Source organism: Pistacia vera, unplaced genomic scaffold (genome assembly GCF_008641045.1).
Source record: "Pistacia vera cultivar Batoury unplaced genomic scaffold, PisVer_v2 Contig459, whole genome shotgun sequence".
NCBI lineage: Eukaryota > Viridiplantae > Streptophyta > Magnoliopsida > Sapindales > Anacardiaceae > Pistacia > Pistacia vera.
This window is the reverse complement of record NW_022196289.1, coordinates 54,343-77,700: the sequence shown is the minus strand read 5'-3', so window position 1 is coordinate 77,700 and position 23,358 is coordinate 54,343. Positions and strand designations below refer to the sequence as shown.

The 23,358-nt window shown below is 36.5% G+C and overlaps 1 protein-coding gene across 1 annotated transcript; it reads right to left on the bottom strand.

Moving 5' to 3' along the window:
• Positions 1-14,282: 14,282 nt before the first annotated feature.
• On the bottom strand, positions 14,283-21,944 carry LOC116144844 (uncharacterized protein sll1770-like). The gene is made up of 12 exons (XM_031430271.1): positions 21,894-21,944; positions 21,720-21,809; positions 21,506-21,632; positions 21,202-21,302; positions 20,550-20,718; positions 20,244-20,365; positions 19,348-19,476; positions 19,030-19,102; positions 18,876-18,951; positions 18,662-18,791; positions 14,504-14,597; positions 14,283-14,368 (listed from the first exon to the last, which is right to left on the bottom strand). The coding sequence occupies exons 1-12, from the start codon at positions 21,942-21,944 to the stop codon at positions 14,283-14,285; spliced, it is 1,248 nt and encodes a 415-aa protein (XP_031286131.1).
• Positions 21,945-23,358: the final 1,414 nt, after the last annotated feature.

Sequence of the window (23,358 nt, the reverse complement as noted above, 5' to 3'; positions counted from 1 at the left end):
GAACTCTGAGATACCTATATATATTGGGGGATTTTATTAAAGACCATTTAGAGTTAAAATATAATTAAAAGGCTATACAGTTTGTAAAATTTAACTAAATAGCCATGTTTTTTATTAAGCTTAATTGAACTTGATTAGGGGTTAATTACAAATAATGAATAATTGTGTAATCTTTTAAAAATTATGATATGTCCCCAAAGAGTCGAAATTCTTGCAAATAAACCCAAATACCTTCTTCTTCCTCCCACGACATTAACGCATTCCTCCACCGTTAACATCTTCTCCAACACAGATCGTTGTCGTCGTTGTCCTCTTCCTCCTCCTCGTGACATTTTGTCTAGGTATGCATATCTCCCCTTTCGATTTTATATTTTGATTTACAAAGATTTAATGATGGATTGGGTTTGGGTTATGATTTTGATTTAGTTGTTTAGGTTGTGTTTGATGTAATGGAAGTTGAAATGAGTGAAATTTGTTGAAAAATGTCTTGCATTGTGGGTAGCTGGGGGTGGTAGCACCGATTGTAGGCGGAGAGACTAAAAATGTGTTCTGGATATGATGGATCGCTTAAGCTATCTAGTGTGTTGCTTAAGCGATCTGGTACGTTGCTAATACAGCAGATAGATCGCTTAAGCGATCAGGTATGTGGCATAAGATCGCTTAAGTGATCTACTAAAAGTCTGGTGTATAGCAGCATATCGATTAAGCGATCATTAAATGGCATAAGATCGCTTAAGCGATCGTGCTTATTCATACTGGATCGCTTAAGCGATCCATGATATCACTTAAGCGATCCAGTAAACGATATATTAGATCGCTTAAGCAATACACCAGATCTCAAGCGACTGTGCAGATGGTTTTTAAAATATTTCAACCCTTAGTACATCAATTAAGAATAGTTTTTTTCTTGCATTATAGGTACTTGGCTATTATGAGACATGGGAAAAGTTGTTTTGGGTGTTGAATATTTTGGTGAGTGGGTGGAGGAAGAAAGTAGCTGGAAGTGGATTGAGAAGAGCAAAGAAGTTATACCAATTGCTGTGAGCATAGAGGTTAGTTTTGATGAGTTGATTGATGAAATAATTAAAAGAGGTGAATTGAGTTGCACACGTAGTGATATAGTTGTGAAGTATCTTTTAAGCAGAGTTCCTCAACATTATAAGGTACTTCCTGCTATATTAAAGTCGGATGAAAGTGTGAAGTTATATATGATTTGTGTGGCCGATAATGGTTCGAGGCCGATTTTAAGGGTTTCTTTTGTAGAAAAACCGTTGGAAGTTGGTTCAAAGGAAGGGGATAACGAGGAAGTTGGCGGAGATTTTCCTGGTTTTAATTTGAACTATGAGGACGGCAATGATTTATTAGTTGAAAAATCAAGAGTAGACAGTGAATTAGGTGGTGAGGAGGACACTATAGAAGAGGTTGGTCATGGGGGGCAGAATGAAAATGTTGAGGAGGAGAACCCCTTACATGTTCCTGCGGATGTAGAGATTCTTATAAATATAGATTATGCAGAAGGTGTAGTTTGTGAGGAAGAGAACACATTGGCCATATATGTAGGTTCAGAGGGGGCAATTGCAGGTAGTGGTGAATCAGCTCATGTTTTTATGGATGGATCGGAGTTGCACATAGTGTATTTATTTGACAACAAAGATGAAGTGGTGAGGAAGCTAAAACTTGTTGCCGTGAGAGGTAATTTTGACTTCATCACCAAAAAGTCAAATTCATTGGCTGTGACGGGTGCATGTCATGATCGAAAGTGCAAGTGGTGGGTTTATTGTAGAAGGTTGACGGAGTCGAAAAATTTTATTCTTAGCACATATACCCGTGAGCACACATGTGGGTTAGGACATATTTCAGTTGAGCATTGATAAGCCTGCGCTGATGTTATTGGATAATTTGTCAAAAGTCAGTTCATTGAAGGGAAAGGTCCATCTCCTAAAGACATTCAGAGACTTGTGCGCACAGAGTTGGGATGTATTGTTAGTTACTGGAAATGCTGGAAAGGGAGACAACATACATAAGATTTTGTGAGGGCCATGCCAGAGCACAGGTACGCAGTATTAGAAGCGTACTGTTATATGCTTGACTTGATAAACCAAGGTAGAAAGACGACTTTGAAGTGGGACAAGAATATGATGTTTAAATATTTTTTGTTGCTTACGGTTCTGTTATAAGGGGTTTTGTAAACATGAGAAAGGTGTTGGCTGTTGATGGTTGCTTTTTGACAGGAAAGTATGAAGGTACATTGTTGGTGGCCACTGCACAAGACAGCGAGAATCACACATATCTTGTTGCATGGTGTATGGTTGACTATGAGAATGACAAGTCGTGGACTTGGTTTTTTTAGCAATTACATATGATAGTGCCTGACAGTGATGATTTGTGCATAATATCCGATAGACACAACTCTATAAAGAAGGGGATTGCCACTATTTACCCTCCAGCACATCACGGATTCTGTATGAGGCACCTTGGTGAGAACATAAAACAAAAGTTTAAGTGTGTTGGCCTCCTTCAGACATACTACATGACAGCAAAAGCTTATCGGGTTGATGGGTTCGAGGAGCACTTCCAGCAAATCCGAATCAAGGATGATAGAGTTGCTAAGTATCTTGAGCATGATGTTGGTTTCGAGCGATGGAGTAGAGCTTACTTTCCTAGAAGAAGGTTTGATGTCATGACCATGAACATAGCCGAGTCCATAAATTCGATGTTGTTAATAGAAAGAGAGTTTCCAATAGTTGCACTTTTTGATGTAATCTAGAGGATATTGTCATGGTGGTTCCATGAGCGTCGTACGGAGTCAGATAATTTTACTACAACCCTTATTCCGTCGACTGAAAAATTATTGCGAGAACGTATGGAACTATCAAATGCATTGTTTGCCTATCATCTTAATGCTCAAGAGTTCACTGGGCACGACTATGGTCCAGATGCCCTAGTTAACCTTGTTAGAAAAACTTGCAGCTGTAAAGTGCTTGACATTCAACGTTTACCTTGTCCTCATACACTATCAGCACTGAAACACCAACGGAAGCCGGATTTTGGTTCAAGAATTTACATGGAACTTTGCTCCCCTCTCTATATGTCAAATCACTACATGCTAGCTTATTCAGAAACAATGTATCCAATGCCTCTAGAAGAGCAGTGGGTAGTACCGCTAGAGTTGGCTAACATTATCATCCATCCGCCATTCAAGAAGATAGCAAAGGGGAGAAAAAGAGTTAAGCGTATTCCATCAGCCTCTGAGGTTCCCCGGAAGACGAATAAGTGCCCAATTTGCAAGCAACCTGGCCACAAGAGAAGCAGTTGCTAGAAGTAATCACATGCGAATCTAGAAAATTAGGTTCGAAGAAGGATGAAATTCAGGGAGTCGCCAAGGCCAACCGTTGATGAGTTATTGTTTTCAATTATTGATGTTTTAAATTTTATTGTTACCTTGAATAAATCATTCTTTATATTTAGTATTCTTGTTACATGGCCTAACTATTTGTTGGTGATTTTAGTTTGGAATTAGGTTGTCAAATTGAGGAGAAAGTATGAAATTAATATGTGTTGGTAATTTTAGTTTGTCAAAATTCAGAAGAAAAGATGGAAAAGTGATATCATGGATCGTTTAGGCAATCATGCACCTGGGCAGATATTGATTCTGCCCATCACATGATCACTTATGCGATTTATGATCGCTTAATCAACCAAGTGAAAAAAAGAAAAATCGCTTAAGCGATATCATGGATCGCTTAAGCGATCATGCATCTGGGCAGATTGATTCTGCCCATCACATGATCGATTAAGCGATTTACGATCGCTTAATTGACCAAGTGAAAAAGAGAAGAATTGTTTAAGTGATATCACGGATCGCTTAAGCGATCATGTACCTAGGTAGATATTGATTCTGCCCATCACATGATCGCTTAAGCAATCGTAGATTGCTTAATCGACCAAGTGAAAAAGAGAAAAATCACTTAAGTAATATCACGGATCGCTTAAGCGGTCATGCCCCTGGGCAGATTGATTCTGCCCATCACATGATCGATTAAGCGATCTACGATCGCTTAATCAACCAAGTGAAAAAGAGAAGAATCGCTTAAGCGATATCACGGATAGCTTAAGTGATCATGCACATGGGCAGATATTGATTCCGCTCATCACATGATTGCTTAAGCGATCCTATGTAAACAAAGTTCCTTTGACTATTAAACAGATTTTTTGTGCAAATGGTTTTGCAGAGTTACAACTCCGTATATAAAATTGTTAGTTGTTGGCAATAAAGTATTCTTTATTGAACGAATTGTATAGAGCTGTAACTATGCAAAACTATCTACATAAACAATCCGTTGATTGGTCTTTCAAACTTCATTTACTCCTAAAAGTAATAACTCTTTTAAAATCAGACTGAGAAGAATCTCAAAAGAGTGTAATATTTATCAATGCTCTAAAAATTCCATCGTCTTCTTCTTTATCCATATCTCAACTGTGAAGCCATTTTATTGTTCAAACTCTTAACATATAGGGTTTACGATTCGTTAAGTAGACCATGACCGTTATTATATTTTTATTAAACATATAGTTCTTGTACGTCTATATCAAACATATATGGTGTAGAATGTTTACGTCTATATTAAACATATAGGGTGTACGATTCGTTTAGTGGAACATGACCGTTATTATATTTTTATTAAACATATAGTTCTTGTACGTCTATATCAAACATATATGGTGTAGAATGTTTACGTCTATATTAGGGTGTACGATTCGTTCTTAATAGAACATGACCGTTATTATATTTTAATTAAACATATAGTTCTTTTACATCAATATGAAACATATACGGTGTAGAATGTTTATGTCTATGCTAAACATATAGGGTTTACGATTCGTTCAGTGGACTATGACCGTTATTATATTTATATTAAACCTATAGTTTTTTTTGTTTTGCATAAACAAAGAAAGAGCGAGAAGTACCTCATGAAGTTTGAAGGGTTGAAGAGAACTAGGTAACCATGCAAGCTTAGTGAACATATATTCTTCTTTTTTCTTGGAACATAAAGATGTTAAGAGTTCGAGCAAGAAAATGACTTGAGAGTTGAGATATGGATGAAGAAGAAGACAATGAATTTTTCAGGGCATTTAATAAATATTATACTCTTTTGAAATTCTTCTCGGTCTGATTGTAAAAGAAATGAGTAAATTAAGTTTAAAATTTGAATGATTGCTTGTGCAGACAGTTTTGCAGAGTTACAGCTGTCTTCCATGTATATTCTATTAAGGTGTACATATAGGGTTTACGATTCGTTAAGTGGACCATGACTGTTATTATATTTTTATTGAACATATAGTTCTTGAACGTCTATATCAAACATATATGGTGTAGAATGTTTACGTCTATATTAAACATATCAGGTGTACGATTCATTCAGTGGACCATGACCGTTATTATATTTTAATTAAATTAGTTATTTTACGGTTATATCAAACATATATGGTGTAGAATGTTTACGTCTATATTAAATATATAGGGTGTATGATTCGTTCAGTGGAACATGACCGTTATTATATTTTAATTAAACATATAGTTCTTTCACGTCTATATTAAACATATATGATGTAGAATATTTATGTCTATATTAAACATATGTCCATAAACTTGGGAGATAAATATTGAAGTAAATTATTCTTAATCAGTTATCTCGCATCGCTTAAGCGATCATGCCTAATTTCCTTTGTACTGTACAATAATCATTCTCAAATTCAAGGGTAGAGATTTGGGTCGAAGAGAACTAAATAACCATGCAAGCTTAGTAAACATATCTTTTCTTCTTTCTTCACAACATAAATGGTGCGTTTGATTGAATATTCCTATCTATATTCCAAAATATTGGTTTGTTTAATTAATTACTTGTAGTCCCTTAAGTTTATTAACATCATAAATACCCCCAGGAAAAATTTTAAAATTTAACAAATACACCCCTACCTACCCACGGTGCCAGATTCCGGCCACCATCGCTGGAATCTGGCCGAAAAAGGGTGTTACAATACAAACCGGTCAGATCTGGTGGGTAGGGCATCGATATGACATTTTCTGGTCACATCGACCACGGATCTTACTGGAAAATACCAGGTCTATGGCCAGATGGAAAAAGTTCAGATCTGGCCGTCATGGACTGCCAAATATATGGCCATCGTTGTCAGTCAACGATGGCCAAGATTTGGCCGTCGTTGTCGGTCAATGATGGCCAAGATTTGGCCGTCGTTGACTGTCAACGACGGCCATTTCTTTGGTCGTGCATGACGGCCACATCGGTGAATTATCACCGACGGACGGTTGTTTGTAGGTCGTTGTGACACATTCTGACTACCACCAACGGTGGTTGCCGGAATCTGGGAAGTATGGGTGGGTGGGTGGGTGGGGGTGTGTCTGTTAATTTTTAAACTCTGTTTTTGGGGGTATTTAATAAAATTAATAAACTTAAAGGGTCTTAATTAATTTAAAAAATTAACTAATATTTCCTAAATAATTAAACAAACAAATATTTTGGGAATTTGAGAATGATTAATGAACAGTACAAAGGATTATTATATAGTACAAAGGAAATTGAGAATGATTATTAGACAGTACACAGGAAATTAGGCATGATCCCTTAAGTGATGCGAGATATCACTTAAGCAAATCATGGCTTATGTATATAGGATCGCTTAACCGATATATATAATTGAACTCTGTAACCAAAAATTCTGGCACTCTGCAGACCAAGAGAGTGCTAGAATTTTTTAGAAAGTTTTTCACTATGAACAACGCCTCGCTCCTGTTATCACAATAAATGTTTCAGCACAACTGCTATAACCTTCTTAAGCGACTAAGGCTAAATAGACAGGATCGCTTAACTGATTAAGAATTATTTACTTCAATATTTATCTCCCAAGTTTATGGGCATATGTTTAATATAGACGTAAACATTCTACACCATAAATGTTTAATATAGACGTAAAAGAACTATATGTTTAATTAAAATATAATAATGGTCATTTTCTACTGAGAACGAATTGTACACCTTATATGTTTAAGATAGCATTAATCGCTTAACCGATCTTGTGAAATACAATAAATAAAATCCGAATACAAATGATCGCTTAAGCGATTTACTGTATCGCTTAAGCGATCTTGTGTATGTAGACTTAGTCGCTTAAGAGATCCCGTGGTATTTATGATATCGCTGAACCGATCCTAACTTTTTACACTTGGTCGCTTAAGCGATTTACGATCGCTTAAGCGATCATGAGCAAAGAATACATAAGTGCTCACATGGACGATCGCTTAAAAGATCACTTAGGCGATGCCCACTTAAGCGATCTTAAATCTCTTAAGCGATCATTACCGAGGCAGAATCATCTGCTCAGATTTATAATAGCTTAAGCGATCGTTTGGTATTGCTTAAGTGATTCTTTGCTTTTACTCTTGGTTGCTTAAGCGATCTTGTTCGCTGCAGAATCATCTGCCCAGATCTATGATCGCTTAAGCGACCCTGTGTAAAGCTTAAGTGATTTTTTACTTTTACTCTTGGTCGCTTAAGCGATCTTGACCGAGGCAGAATCAACATCTACTTAGATGTATGATTGCTTAAGCGATCTTATGAATCGCTTAAGAGATTCTTCGTAAAAGAACACTTGGTCGCTTAAGCGATCTAAAATCGCTTAAGTGATCATTTGTGGAAAACTCTTGGTCGTTTAAGAGATATATGTGGTCGATCATATACGTAATTGTTTGGTACCATGCTTGTCTTTAAGTTAATTAATTTTGAAATGACTGTGATTGGGATACATTTCTACGTCACTCATTTCCCTCCCAAATCCGAAAAGAATTTGTATCGTAAAATTAAGTAATTTATACCAATCTGATTCATCACAAATCAAAATATCAACAAGTTATGGAGTGCAAGTTATTTTTCAAGCTCTGGGCTTGAGATGACCCTCATTTGTCAGCTTAAGCGATCTTGATCGAGCTTGAGCTGTTGCAGTCTCTAAGTGAAGTGCTGACACGAAGCTCTGCCTCACTTGGTCAGTTGTGAAAGGGAACCTGTGATTCACCAAGGAGTTGAGCCACAATGCAGTCCCTTCTCGGTAAAGTGCTCTATACCCATCACTACGTGTGTTGGAAAGTGCTTGCTGCAAGCTCATGTTTCCGCTGAAACCAAGAACGCTAGTCATTCCGAATGCGTTGCCCAATGAACCCCACCAGCCCAGCACACCCCATATCAAATTCAGGTGATTACTCTAGTAACTGTAAATAACATATGCATGCATGAGATAATATAGTTTAGTTGGCGATAAAAAAAGTGCATGTTAATTTTAAGCGATTTAAAAATATTGACTTACGTGCATGTGCCAAGGATGGGTGAGAAGTTTTCAAATTCTGTTTGTGAGGAATGTGTCTGAGATCATTGTTTGGTATCATGCCTTGCCAGTAGCCTTGATTGCAGATGCTTCCTCCTGCCAACCAGCTTTTGAGAAGTTTCCTCTTATTGTTTGCCAGGAACCTGCAAAATTATCCGGCACACACCTGCAGCCACGTCAGCTTTTGTAAATTAAAAAAAAAATATCAAAAAGTTATCGAGTGCAAGATTGAGAAGTTCACTGAGTTCGTCTCTTTCAGTAAAGCTCTGTATAAGCATGACACCTGCAGCATCAGTACCACAACTCAAGTATCAACATCAACATCACATAAACTACAAAATTCAAAGTCCAACTTCCATACCTTTTGATTGGGTTCTGGTCACTCAAAACGAATCCATATGCCCACGGAAGCACTCACAGCCCAGCACTCCCGATAGTTGCTCATTGTTTCGTCATTCAAGCCGTCCATCGGGGTGTTGGTCGTGTCAAACTGAATAAATTTCAGGGCATATGTCTCACAATCAGCACTACAATAGGAAGAAGACATTAGCGTTAGAATCAGCTTGTAGAACAATTGCATTATATAAGTTAGTTTTATACAAAATTTTCCTTGAATCATTTCTTGGAACGGGACAGTACTGCAGTGGCCACTTTCCTGTCAGTACTTGATCACGAAGTGCTCAAACATCCCGCTGTCACGCAACAGGTGTGGGAACAACATGGTCAGTGGCTTTAACTCGATCTCGAACTGCTTGTCTCAATAAATAGTTGGGTTGCAGTCAAGGATCTTCAACAATCCCTCCTTTAGATGCGCGAAGACTGCTATCCAATGCATATCTCTGATGTTGATGATGCAGTAGACTCTTTTAACCTTTGCCCAGCTGTGGCTATATTTGGGCCTTTCCCCCTGTCCATACTGCATAATCCTGTCATCAAACTTAAAATCATCAGGGTTGCAGTCCAAGTCTCTTGAGCCAGATCTTTTTCGCTTGGCTCCTTTTGCTACACCTCTACCAACAGCCTTTTCAATTAAATTGCGATATGTAGAAACAAGCATTTGGCCAAACGCCACATCAGTGATGGCATAGTCGGGATACAATAGATCACCAGTACTGGTCTGTCATAGCCTGATCAGTGCCAATACCTCATCGATGTGCTGCATCAAATAAAAACAACATGATAAGTATGGAAAACATAAGCAAAAAAAAGGAAAATTAAGCGAAAATAACTCACCAGTCCTCAAGCCACCTGCCCATCGTCAACAGCTGTTCAAACCATTCCTGCTGATAATCCCCTGTCTTACACTCTACATGGGCATCACTTCCCGATTCATTGTAATAGGCATAGAAGAGTTTTTTCTTTTCCTCCTCTATTGGCCTATACAAATCGACCTTTGAGTCCATTTTTGCTTGCCCACTTCCTCCCCCTTCCTCCATTTGTACATCCCCGCCTCCTTCGCCTCCCACCTCACCCTCCTCTATTATCACTGCCCCACTTCCTCCACCAACCTCCTTAATCCCCTCCATTTTTGCTTCTTCCTCCATTTGTTTCTTAATTTTCTTCTTCTTTCCATGTGTTACTATCGTGTAAGGCGATTTAAAAAACTCGCTCTTTCGGCTCTCTCTTTTCAGCCCAGATTGCACTTCAACTGCCTTTAATACCCCACCAACTTCCTCCTCCACCGTACCAACTTTCTCTGCCACCTTATCCACTTTCTCCTCCACCCTTTTCATCTGCTCTTCCATCTTGTCAAACCTATCGTAAACAACTGTTGTAAAACTCTCAAACAGGCCATTTATGAGGTCAACCATCTCATTCTCTTGACGTCGACGTCTCGACTAAGCAGTACTTATTGTACCGGTTTGCTGAGGCATAGGAACCTCTTCCTCCTTCTCCTCCTCCTCCTCCTTCCTCCCGCTGATTGGACCTTCATCATCCTCGGCGTCAACCACGTTCTCAAGTAGTGACCCTGCAACTGTTGTCACATGCGTGACCCCTACTAGGTCCCGCATCAGGGGGTCTATCCGGTCAGCCCGTTCATCCTCTAGTGCTTCGAAAGATGTGACATACTCCTGTTCCGCTTCACCACCAGTAGCGGTGAGAAAGGGACGGACGACTCCCTGAAATAAGAAACAAAAACAATCAGATTGAAGCAACATTTTAAAGCAACTGCATATTCAAAAGCTTAATCCTTTAATCTTACCCCAGCCGCTTCAATTTCAATGTCTATTTGGTCGTAATCCCAATGGGTATACCTCTCGACATGCCACCTCAATATCTAGGAAATGGCTATGAAACATCCAAACTCTTCCCCCTGCCCCTCACCTTAGCGAAGACAGGGACGGCCTCATACAACCAAGCCTACATTGTAAAAAAACAGTCCATATCATAATTCAAACACATATATTATAAAAAATATAACAAAAAGCTATTAACATTTACTTGCATTGCTCATAGGAAGCCAAACAAATTGTATGTGCTCGGATTATCCTTCCCGACCCATTAGGAGTGTTTTAACGTCATGTTTTTCCCTTGTAAGGAGTCCATGGTTCGCTTAAATGATACCTGTCCCCACGGATAAGAATTAAAGAAGTCCAAGTTGGTTGCAAACCTCACCCAATCCATATCAACGGTTTTTGTTGAGTCACCAGCCATTAGGATCGAATGTAAGAACAATACCAAGCACAGTTTCAACTTCTCTGAATCTTTAAACCGACTTCTTTGTATCTTCCGCTCTAAATTGCGTCCTGTAATAGACGCTTTCCCCTACAAAACCTTGTCAACCAAACTTACGGCTGCTTGACTCTCCTTTATTGCCTTTGCCTCATCCTGATCTGGCATTTTCCCACATCCTAAGCCGGTCACCAAGGCGTATTTCATCAACCCAAAACGTAGTGGCTTTCCATCCACCACGAACCACATTTCTTGCTTTTTTTTTGCATTTTACTAAGTGCATCAACATATAATGCACTCCCTGCCCCCAAAACGCCTTTTTCCAATTTGTTCCGATTTTGAAAAACTTACCGAAACAAGTCTCTTTGAATCGTTGTTCACCATTCCTCAATTGACCTCAAATCCCCTTTATTCTCTCAAAAACATCCCAACTCGACCTGACCATCACCCTTGCAGGGAAGTACAGTACATTATCGCTTACAATGTCCAACCAGTAGTCTTTATAGTTTATGGTACGCACAATCTACATAATCGATATAAACAAAATATCAGTAACAAAAATAAACAAAAACAACTAATAAACAATATATCAGCAACAAAAAATTGCCTATGTGGTCGCTTAAGCAATTTCGGATCGCTTAAGAGATCTTGATTCTGCCTCGTGCAAGATCTCTTAAGTGATCTGAAATCGCTTAAGCGACCAAGAGTAAACTGAATGAATCGCTTAAGCGATCTTAGATCTGAGCAAATGATTCTGCCTTGGACAAGATCACTTAAGCGATCTGGAATCGCTTAGGCGACCAACAGTAAAGATGAATCACTTAAGCGATACAAAGGATCGCTTAAGCGATCTTAGCTCTAAGCAGATGATTCTGCCTCGGACAAGATCGCTTAAGCGATCTGGAATTGCTTAAGCGACCATAAGTAAAAGAGATGAATCGCTTAAGCAATACAAATGATCGCTTAAGCGATCTTACATCTGGTAGATGATTCTGCCTCGGACAAGATCGCTTAAGCGACCATGAGTAAAAGAGATGAATCGCTTAAGCGATACAAATGATCGCTTAAGCAATCTTACATCTGCCAGATGTCCTTCATCGGACAAGATCGCTTAAGTGATCATGAGTAAAAGAGATGAATCGCTTAAGCGATACAAATGATCGCTTAAGAGATAGTACAGAGCAATACTCCCAAAACAAATACGTACCTTATCTTCGCCAGCCTCCTCGTCGCCTGCATCCTCGCTGGCCTTCTCCTCCTCACTGGACTCCTCCTCCTCAGAACCGTTTTGCGATTCTTCTCTCTGTTGTTGTGCGGCTATCGTCTCCTTTGCCATTGAACTGCTTGCGCCACCGGACTCTAGGATTCCAAGTGGCTCCTCGTCATTGTAAATGTCAGCCATGGTTTAGGATTGAATTTGGTGTGAAAATTTGCAGTTTCGATCGGAAATCTGGACTGTATCGCTGGAAATCGCAGAGATTCCGTTTGGGTTCAAGAAATCGATTTTACGGTTCAAGAAATTGATCGGAAATCTGCACTGTATCACCGAAAATCGTAGAGATTTTGTTTAGGGTTCAAGAAATCGATCAGAAATCTGCACTGTATCGCCGAAAATCGCAGAGCTTCTGTTTAGGGTTCAAACAATCGATTTTAGGATTGAAAACTTGCAGAGTTAATTAGAAATCACACAGTCTCCATTTAGGGTTCAAGAAATCAATTTTTGCCTAAATGAGTTTCGATTAAGCGATTTGAATGGGTGGGGCTGTTTTTTAAATTTCAAATTTTAAAAAATTTCATTAATTGTATTTTGTCCTCATATGTTTTAATCTTTTCATTTTAACCCATTTTTCATGTTTAATGAATCCTAAATGTGCCACGTCAGCTTCTCTAAATTAAAAAAAAAAATTAAAAATAATTTCAAGGCCATTTTGTTAAATGCAAACTTGGGATGGCCTCGGAGTTAAATTTCCTCGTATATATTACTGTCCAACTATTTAATTGCACTTTCTTTGACATTCAAAACAATTTTTTTTTTTTCATCAAGCTCTCAAATTAATAAAATTCCATGAAGATTCGCTAAGGAAAAAATCTAACTTTTTTATAAAATAATAAACATAATTAAGTTATAATATTAAGTATATTCAAAAATAGGTGGTATGTATAATTTCTTTCCTTCGGGTGTGCAGAATTTTTTAGGCAATAAGGTGACTGACAACGAATCTCACAAGTTTTCTCTCATGTACGTAATGTGAGAAAAAGTTTGTGAAATTCATTTGTTAAAATAATATTGCCTTTTTTTGGGAAAAGAAATCATCAATTGGGTTGTCCCAATTTATCACTAAATAATTAACTCCGAATTCCACCACCGACCCAGATGATAAAACAAGATGGCAAAGAACTAACTTTTCTTATTCAATATAATAACTTTATGAATTGTTTACTTATACTCCTCTGTGGAAACAATGTTTGATCTGGATATAATTTAACAATGGGAAATGAGATACTCATTTTCAGCGAGTGAGAGGCTTTTAAGGTCCTTAACATAGAATATACCACCGGCAGTGGGATATTGAGCTCTGAGCAAACCAAGCCCATGATTCTTGCAGTAGCAGACCGATATGACATTTTGTTCAATGACACGCGCTATAGCAAATCTGTTTTTTATGTCGCAGAAACCTGTTGATCCACCCATGCCTGAGTGCCCAAAACCGATAATCGATCCATGTCGGCTTTATTCCTCTTAAACCCTAGTCCAAAGGCCAAATGCTCATAATCACCCACACCACGAACGCATCATGGATTTTAGGGTTACTAAAAATCTTGCCACCAATATTATTGGCCTAGTGTTATCATCACCACTAGCATCTTTACCCTTATTATTGTAGTTCTTTGAAGCAGCAGGTACCTCCTTGTTTTTCTTACCTTTTGGTTTTTTTGACTTCTCTGTGAAGGAAATTTGGGGATGTGGGGTGACTACCAAGTGGTGGCTTGGATAAAGAGGAATGTGGGGGTGGGATCACTCCCCCATCCGTAGGGCTGCATAGTAGCGTGCAAGTGCGCGGGCTGAGCAATGTAAATAGAAGCAGGTAAGATGGCACCGCAATGTATAACATGTTGAAGAAAACCGGCAAGCTGGTGATGATCTCGCAACTTTGTCAAGTTGGAACTCAGGGGGTAAGCCAGAATGATGAGATTTCGCGCGCACTTTTTGAGATCTATTCATCCATTGTAAGAGTTGCAAGATCGAGATTCCACACCGGAGGATAGCCATTGAACGGCATGATAATGCCATTGATGACAGCTATTTCAGATTCATAGTTACAGTACACTACAAAGTTTCTGTTCTTTTGAATAGAATATAATCGTGTACACATATTCGTGTAAACTTTGTACTAAGTAACATGAGAAGATTAAATAAGTGAAGTTTGACCAGTACCTGCAGGAATTCCAACATATAGCTCGCCTTCAATATTTAGGGGTCGAATGAATACTTCTTCAAGAATCTCCTGAAATTTCTTCCCGGATGCATGCTGTATTATCGAAACTTATCATAGAATGGGGTACTACATAGAGAAGTTGAAAAATAGTCAAATCTTTAATACTCTGAAGGCCAGCAAAAAGATAACTAACAATCAATCAAGTTGGCATGCCTATGATCACATGGCATCTAGACACAGCACCATATAAATATAGGCAAGATATTTGTTATCTATAGATTTCAGGGTAATAAAGCTTCGACTCAAACCATAGTGGACAAGTCATATTCAATTGAAAGAACATTAGCATGATACAATACCTCAATTATTGCACCACACAAGCCAACCAAAAGACAGGTAGTGATAGACCTGCCGTTGACCAGGCTCAGTTTCAGGTTTTAATGCCACAATCCGTCTCAAACAATCATCCAGTCAACATATTCACAGGATTTTCTTCTCCAACCTCAACCAAAGCATGGTGCAAACACTTGTATGGTTAAGCACATGATGGACCTAAAATCCAAAACCAAGTTATATGGGTTACCGACATAAGAACTATGGCCAACGACAGGATATGTTTAAAGAGCTCAAAGGATAAGATTTAAACCTTTATGCGATCTTTTTCATTTGATCCGAATTCAGGCCAAAGTTAGCAACATTATCCTCAAGCTTGAGTTTCCTAAGAAAAAATGCCAAAATTTGTTAAATTGCTCGAACATCTAATGTAACGTTGACAATTTAGATCACAAAATGGTCTCTCATGTACCAAAGTATCCATTAATTTGAGAATCTTATGGATCAATTTGCTCATTGAGATTTGTTGACCCTAGTTCAAAATCATTGACAAAATCACAGAATCTTTATGAAATTCTACAGGGATATCCTAGAATAATTCCACAATGAACTAAGGGCAGATGATTTCAAACTCCGCTATTTAAATATCTCAAAATACACAATGCAAGACATAATGAAAGGAGCTCAAAATCTACAATATGAATTACATTTTCCATTTACTAGATGAAGAATTTCAGAGTCTCCACTATTTCCCTTCGCAAATATGTGTCATTTGTCTCTCACATCTTTCTGCTTATGGACTAAATATTAATGTTGATAAACCTCTACTATACAGCTCGCTTTTGCGTAGAGTGGTAACTTAACATTGTACAAAGCCAAAGGTCGTAAGTTTAAAACCCCAATATTAACTACATAAAAAATGAAAAAATGAAAAATGAAAAAAAAATCAAGTTTCATGTGAGAGAGTCTATTGGATAGATATTAATGTTGACAAGCCCCTCCCCACACATAGCTTAAGATTTTAGACAAAGCGGTAACTTAGCAGCTAACATAAGATTTTGTTATTTTGTTTGAGAAGAATGACATGAAGTGCACCAAAATACTTGAAATCTGGGTTACAGTGAGAAAACTAATGAACAAAACTGGAGGTGAGGGTCACTTTGGTAGCCAACTCTTTTGATTATACTTGTTCAATTCTAAATTTCTTAATAAAACCACAGTGATAGTGTATCAAAGAAAACCAAAGGTTTGATGCTGGTTAGGACCTTTACAAATGCGTATCTTTATTAGTTAAGAAGTTCCGAGGTAATATATTACATGGTCATCTTTTCTTCATTTACCCAATTACTAGAAAGAACTCTGCTTTTCAATATGAAAGGGAATAGATCAAGTCCAGGCATCAATATTGAGGGCCATGTCCAACTATATTGCAAAATGCCATGATCCTCAATAAAATATATTTTGTATATTTCCAAAAAGGGACACACACCAAAAAACAAAAAAAAAAACCATTGCCAAAATTTTGAAAAAGGTCATGCATGTAAATCTCTATCCACGTCAAAATTTAATTTTGCTGGATCATATTGAAGTAAGTTCTCCTTGTAACAATGTCCTCTGACATGCAGTTGATGTGGACCATCCAAAACATCAGCATAATTATGCATTGTTCAAAACTTAAAAAAACTTCTCAAATTATGTCTAGCCAGACCTAACAACATAAATAGAAAACTAATTATTTGTTGTATATGTGCAGGGAATAGCAACTAGTCAAATAAAGTTTTGCACAACAAAGATAAAGATTTACAAACTTAAAGCATAGTACCCATAAGAACAATACGTACCCATTGTAACCAGCCATGTAACAATCCTGCTGTGATGCCCTTTGTTACCGACAAAACATTAAAAAGACTATCAAGCTGACGGACGAGGATCATATCTACAAGCACTCCAGCAGCAGTATCTATAGTCACCCACATCTTGTACGCACAAACTTTAAGACATCATTAATGAAAATCTCATAAAAAGTGAAGAACAATCGTGGCTACATTTCTGCTTTTCATATTTGGCATCCAAAACAGAGAAATAAGCTTATAATCATCCAAAAATGTTAGTATGGATTTCAGATAAAAAGTTATATATATAATAAAGGTGAACCAACTAATGGTACAGAAAACTGAAAGAAAAAATCCTTTTTGTGAATACCGCTTACATATCATACGCTGTAAATCTTTTTTCAAAATTCACTATAAAATCCATTTATTAAACTTTCACTCGATATCAAAATAGTATAACATATTGCTTTAGCCCTCTCCACTTTAATCTTAGAGAGGTGGATAAAGGCTTTTGTTGGTCATGTCTACAACAAAAATAAGTCTCTCATGGTAAACCCATGTTACCAACCTCTTGGGGACATAGTTTTGTTTCCTGCTTTGTTTAGCAGCAATACAGGTGATTTTCAGGAATTTAAAGATCTTGGAGATTAGTCTACTAGCCATTCAGCAAAGATCTCACCACTTCGAGTAGTTTGGATGAGCCACATGAATTTCAGACTAAATAAGTGTTATTATTTTAAAGCTGTATTGAGTTCAATTTTAAAGTCTAATTGCTTGGAAAATTCTAGCAACAGACAAACCCTCTAAGTTTGATAAACTGATTCTCTTGGTGATAATGACAAGTGTCCCACTTGGTGCATAATATTACTTTCATAATTGCATGTCAAGTACGTCCAAGTTTGTGAAAATCTGACTTCCTAAACAAGTGCAACCACCATTATGATAAATTTATTTTTTTTTACCTATGTTACTAAATGCAACGGATGCTTTCTAAAGGAAATGTGGAAAAATCTAAAAAGGATTATCCTATATAATAATTGATAGTTAGCAATATTCTTTGAAACCAAAATATTGTAATGATCTTAGGCTTCATAAATCCAAAGGTGTATCATTAAAGTTATACAAGTTCAGGCATTAATAAGTAGGTTGTAGTATGCTTGCTAAAAGCGATATCATTAGTTGAAGCCATCAAAAACACATACAGGACTTCTTTAGGAAATTCTCTATGAAAGGAGGAACTTTTGATAACTTTGCTTCAAAAGTTTTTTTTTTAGGTAACGGAGGTATCCAGGCCCATATTGGAGCATGCCTAATCTTCAGGGCCACAGAACACCCTACAAGCTCAATGGACCAAGGTAATTATACAAATGTGGTAGGTACCTCTCCTACGACTTGAACACAAGACTCTCTGGGTATAGCTAACCCCAGTGGCTAAAGGGTTTGCCATCCGGCCACAAGGGGAGAGGTGTTTCAGAGTTTTTTTATGACATACTTTAAGGTTGATTCTGCAATTACATAAATGTCAGGTAATCAGGTTTGTTATATGCAAAGTCCTGCACTTACTTACAGATCTATTTCCAGCAACATATTAAATGTGACCTTACCAAATATAAGCAGCTCAACAACCTATATGAAGTCTATTACATTTGCAGATCCTAGATCATCCTATGCTCTCCAGGGGATAGAGGCATTAATTAGTTATCATTGTTTCTTGGTTGTAATTATCTTAATTTACTCAAATAGTAGTCTAATAACTGGTTACCCCAAAATAATGGAAAAAAATGTAGGCTTCTAACAAAGTCACTGAGCTCAATCAACTTGTTATCTTTTAACTGAGACTAGTACAACACCCATAGCATGGAAAAACAGCTCCAGAGGTAGAAGGGAAAGAAATAGAAAGTAAAATAATATGACAAGCTTTAAAAGTGAAACAATTGGAAAGATACCATTCAGGTTATTAAGCTGCATGCAAAAATTAAAATTGATGCAGACCTGAATTCCAAGTATTCTGTCCTCATTCCCCAGCTGAACTAAGAATTCCCTCAACTTGGCCTCCAATTCAGAATGGATTGGAGTATCATAAATCCACTGGGGATTTGTTGCTGGTCCCTTGTTCATGTTTCTAAGAAGTTAAATTACATTGTAGTCAGATATGAGCCAGTAACAAACGTAATGAAATGACATATCAAGGTTAGAATGAACTGACCCTTCTAAAACAGATTCAGCAAATGGTCTCATAATATCCAGATATACTATGCGAATATTCATCATGGACGAAAGACCTGAACAATGTTCAATAATGAGATAAAAGTGCACAGTTGATTAACACAAGGTAAGCAATGGAGGTCTCTATACAATACCTCTTAGAAGAGTAAGGACTTTTGAAAACATTACAAAATCACCAATAAAGGCATCTGGAACCAAAATGTCTAACTATATTAAAAATATGAAAGAAATTTTGAATGCATGTATTAGACAAACATACTGAAAAAAGGAAATGGTATGGCCTTACAGGATTAAAGCGTTTGATTTCTTTTTGGGTAAATTGCATCTTTTCCTGTATATGTTTCATGCTTTTGTCCTTTTCCTCAGCCAAAGTTTTCATGGTTTTCTGTACACAAGGAGATTAGCAAGAGAATCCAAGTTGAGAAGAAAATATCAGAGTAGTTTAAACATACATGAGCTTCATTTGCTGGTGTGGAATCACGGAAGAATACAGTTGTAACCTCCATAGCCTGCTCAGGCATGTCTAGACGCAGCTTAAGTCCCATTTCTGCCATGGCAGACAAAAGAGCTACATGGTCCCCCTTTGACAAAGACAAAAATAATTATTTCTTAATCTGGAAAGAGAAATAGTTTGAAGAGATATTGAAAGCAGAAAGACAATATCAATTGACAAAGTGGTTAGAAATCGAAGTCAAATCAAGGTTGTTAGGAAAGCACTCTTCCCAAAAGTTAAAGCATTTATGTAGAGGTCAGACAATAGCATATGGAGCAAACTGCAATCACAAATACAACTTATTATAATTTCATTAATACAATATGGAGAATCAAACAAAAGCCTACTAGACAACTTGGCTCTAATAGCAGGTTAAGCAACCACTTATTACAAAAGCTTAAGCTTATACATAAGAATCTAATAATAGTATTTAAGCTCTAACAAAGGTAAACCAATTCAAACTCTGGAGGACTAAGATTTAAAATTCTGAATAAAAGAAAAAAGCCTTCCACAAATACTAAGCATAAAGTTGGTGAAAATTATTGAAATTGAGATATTCTGCCCCATCAAATCAAGCTAGTAACATTATGATGAATACTTAACAAGCTAAGTACATAAAATAATGAAGGTCTAGCCTAAGGCATTTAATCAAAATAATGAATGCTAAGATAAAGTAAAAGATTACTGCTAAAGAAGAAACAAACACGAGTCTTTCATGCTAGAGTGATCAACTCATAGACACTCACACAATCAATACATTGCGTCATCAGATAATTTTTCTAGTTTCTACAATTCTTTACAATATTATTCTAAGATGAAAAAAAAATAACAAAAAGTTAACCCAAAAAGCCAAACCTCTGCACAAGCCAACAAAAATTTTGCAAGTGCTTGTTTGACAGAGTCGGATAGTTTCTTTGTGAGCCCAAAGTCGAGCAAAATTTGACGGTGAGGAGCCTCCTTGCTAACAAGGAAATTTCCTGCATTAAAACACCCAAGAAATAATTGGAATGGGTAGTAGGAATTGACTGTTGCACAAGTGGTATATTGGTAAACAGAAAAAACCAACTTCCATTGTAGCACTAATATTGGATTCAGTCAGATGGTCAAATAAAATTTCAAGACAACAAGGGTAAACAGCAGAAAACATGTGAGAATAAGTACCAGGATGAGGGTCAGCATTGAAAAATCCATCAACATAAATTTGGTGGGCATATGCACGTGTAATTTCTTCTACAATCTTCTGCTTGTCAACCCCAAAAGCTTCCAGAGATTCAGAGTCATTTAAACGTATCCCATCCATGTACTCTAGAATGAGGACAGCTTCGGTTGACTGACCCAAAAAAAAAAAAAAAAAAAAACAGATGCATATTTAAGCATTTGAAAATGAAAAGGCAGTGTTCTGTATTCTAAGAAAGTCAAGTTGCAAAGTAAACAGTAATCAAAGTCTAGCATTGGTACCAATTAGGTCAACCGCCAATCCAAACTAAAAAAAAAAAAACTCCCTCCTTCCCATTACATAATTACCATGCTAAATGTTACATAATAGTTATAGCCAAAAGATACGCCCATTTGTTAAAAGGATATGCCTGAAATTTAAAAATTTTATATTTAGTGATAAAACTTGAACTTATTTTCTTTGGGACAAGACTTTTCTGTTATTCTTTTAAATTTTTGCCATAACTTAAGCTAACATAAGAGTAAAAACAAATATTCCCGACTTCCCATCCTTCAAATTTAAACATAGCACTGAGTCAACTAAACTCCAGAATGAAGACTCAGCACTTTAAATTTGAAACTGTAATAAAAATCGTGCCTGAATAACTTCCGGAACAAGAACATCAACTGTATTGGCAGGTTTATTATCTCCGGATCTGTTTTTCCACCCAAGATTGCTATACACATTTCTAGTATTTTCTACAAATAAAAAACAAGCATCAATAAGAAAAATAAGACAGCATCGATAAGAAAATTTATCCATACAATGTAAATGCAAAGTCATTCCCTAATTATCTTATCATAACTCATGCACGTACCACTTTATGCAGGAACAGAAAACAGCTAATTTTTGTTTAAAAAATACGAAGAATCTTCAGTTCATTCAGAAAAAATTATCATACCAGCTTCAAGATTGAAGTCAAATTCTTTTGGAGTTTCTCTGCACCATTCGTCTAACACAGGATTGAATTCATATAGCGGTTCTGCCCAAGCTATCCAGTCAATAATCGATTTTACATCCTTCAAGTCCTATATAATAAGAGCAAACCTAATAACCATTTAATCACTGCAGGTTTTACTTAGCATCCAAAATTTATATACAAAAGCATGTAAAACCTCCAACATAATTGTCTTGATGCCCGGATGTTGAACTTTGACAACCACATCCAGCCCATTAATCAGCTTGGCACGGTGGACTTGAGCAATCTGCATAACGTAAAACATAAAACTCCCGGAATGTAGTGACTAATTCAATAGCTCATACTACCAATTACAGTTGGAGGATCTTACTGATGCTGTTGCCAAAGGAGTTTTGACAAAATCCATGAAGATATCATCCATGGATTTATCCAACTCTTTCTCTATGGTGTGACAAACCTGTGCAACCAGAACTTACTACACTTAGATATTCCGAAGATGTCAGAAGAATACGCACATACCCTACGTGAGTCTTGGCGGCGGCCACATTTAACCGTTGAGAAGCTCCTACGCGGCGACATGAGGCTTCAAGTGGCAGCCATGGCCATCGCACATCAAATTTTCCTCTTTTCATTTTATTTTTAATTTTCTTAAAACCCATTAAATTTGATGATTTTGGTTTGAATACGAGAATGATCTTGTTTAATATAGGCTGAATGGTGAGCATAATTGATGAATTTTGAGAATATTTTGATGAAATATTGTCGGATTAAGGAATTGTTTTTGATAAATAAGAAAATTTGACGACTGATTTTTTGCTTGCAGTTAATACTTATTTATTATTAGTACCATTCATATGTTAGAACAAGGGATTAGCCATTTAAACCCCTCGAGGTTTAGCAAAATATATAAACCTTGTAATTACTCTGAACCCCATGCCGTCAAGCCTCTAAAGTTTCTATAGATGGTTTTAACTTATACAAATATTAGGCTTACAAAGAATACATACAAAAAAAGGGTATATAAAGATAAATTATACCCTTAAAAGAAAAAGATTAAGTATAAGACTTATTTTTATATATCTTTTTTTATATGCATCTTTACAAAACTAGTATTTCTCTTTAAAATAATCAAGGGAAAAAGAGTAAAATATATCTCGATTTATTATTAAGATTTATTGAGAATTGACTGAATTTGACGAAACTCTAATAAATATGAGAATTCACTAAATTTGACCCAATACAATCACGAATTATGCTAATTGTATTTTGAAGTTGACTAATTTACCATAAAATTTATTAACATCATTTTAAATTTAAAAAAAAGGTAAAATAACTAATAAAAGTTTTAAAAATTCTTAAATAACACAAATGCATAACCTTAAATTAAAAATTCTAATAGAAAATGATTAAAAAAAAAAGTTCAAAGATGAAAACATAATAGCACTTTAAAACACTGTTAAAACAACCTAAAAAAAAAAAAAAAAAAGAGAGAGAAGATAAAATCTATAAAAAAAATTAATTTTTTCAAATTTATATTAATTTTCAGTATTTTATTTATTAGTTTCTTTTCTATTTTATTACAAAATTTTGTAATATTTTACATAATTTAATATTTTTAAGCCTATAACATAGGTGTGAAGGGCTGCTAGAGAGAGGTGAAAGTATGGCGTGGGTTGGTATTAATGTGCACAATAGATGAGGGCATTACGATCATTTACATTTTACCCTTCCTAGTTTCTACGGTTAAAAGTAATCAAAAGACATTGATGGCAGGGGGTTGAAAGTCATTATCAATACTAAAGGGAGGTTGAAGTTATTTCGAGTACTACCCGGGG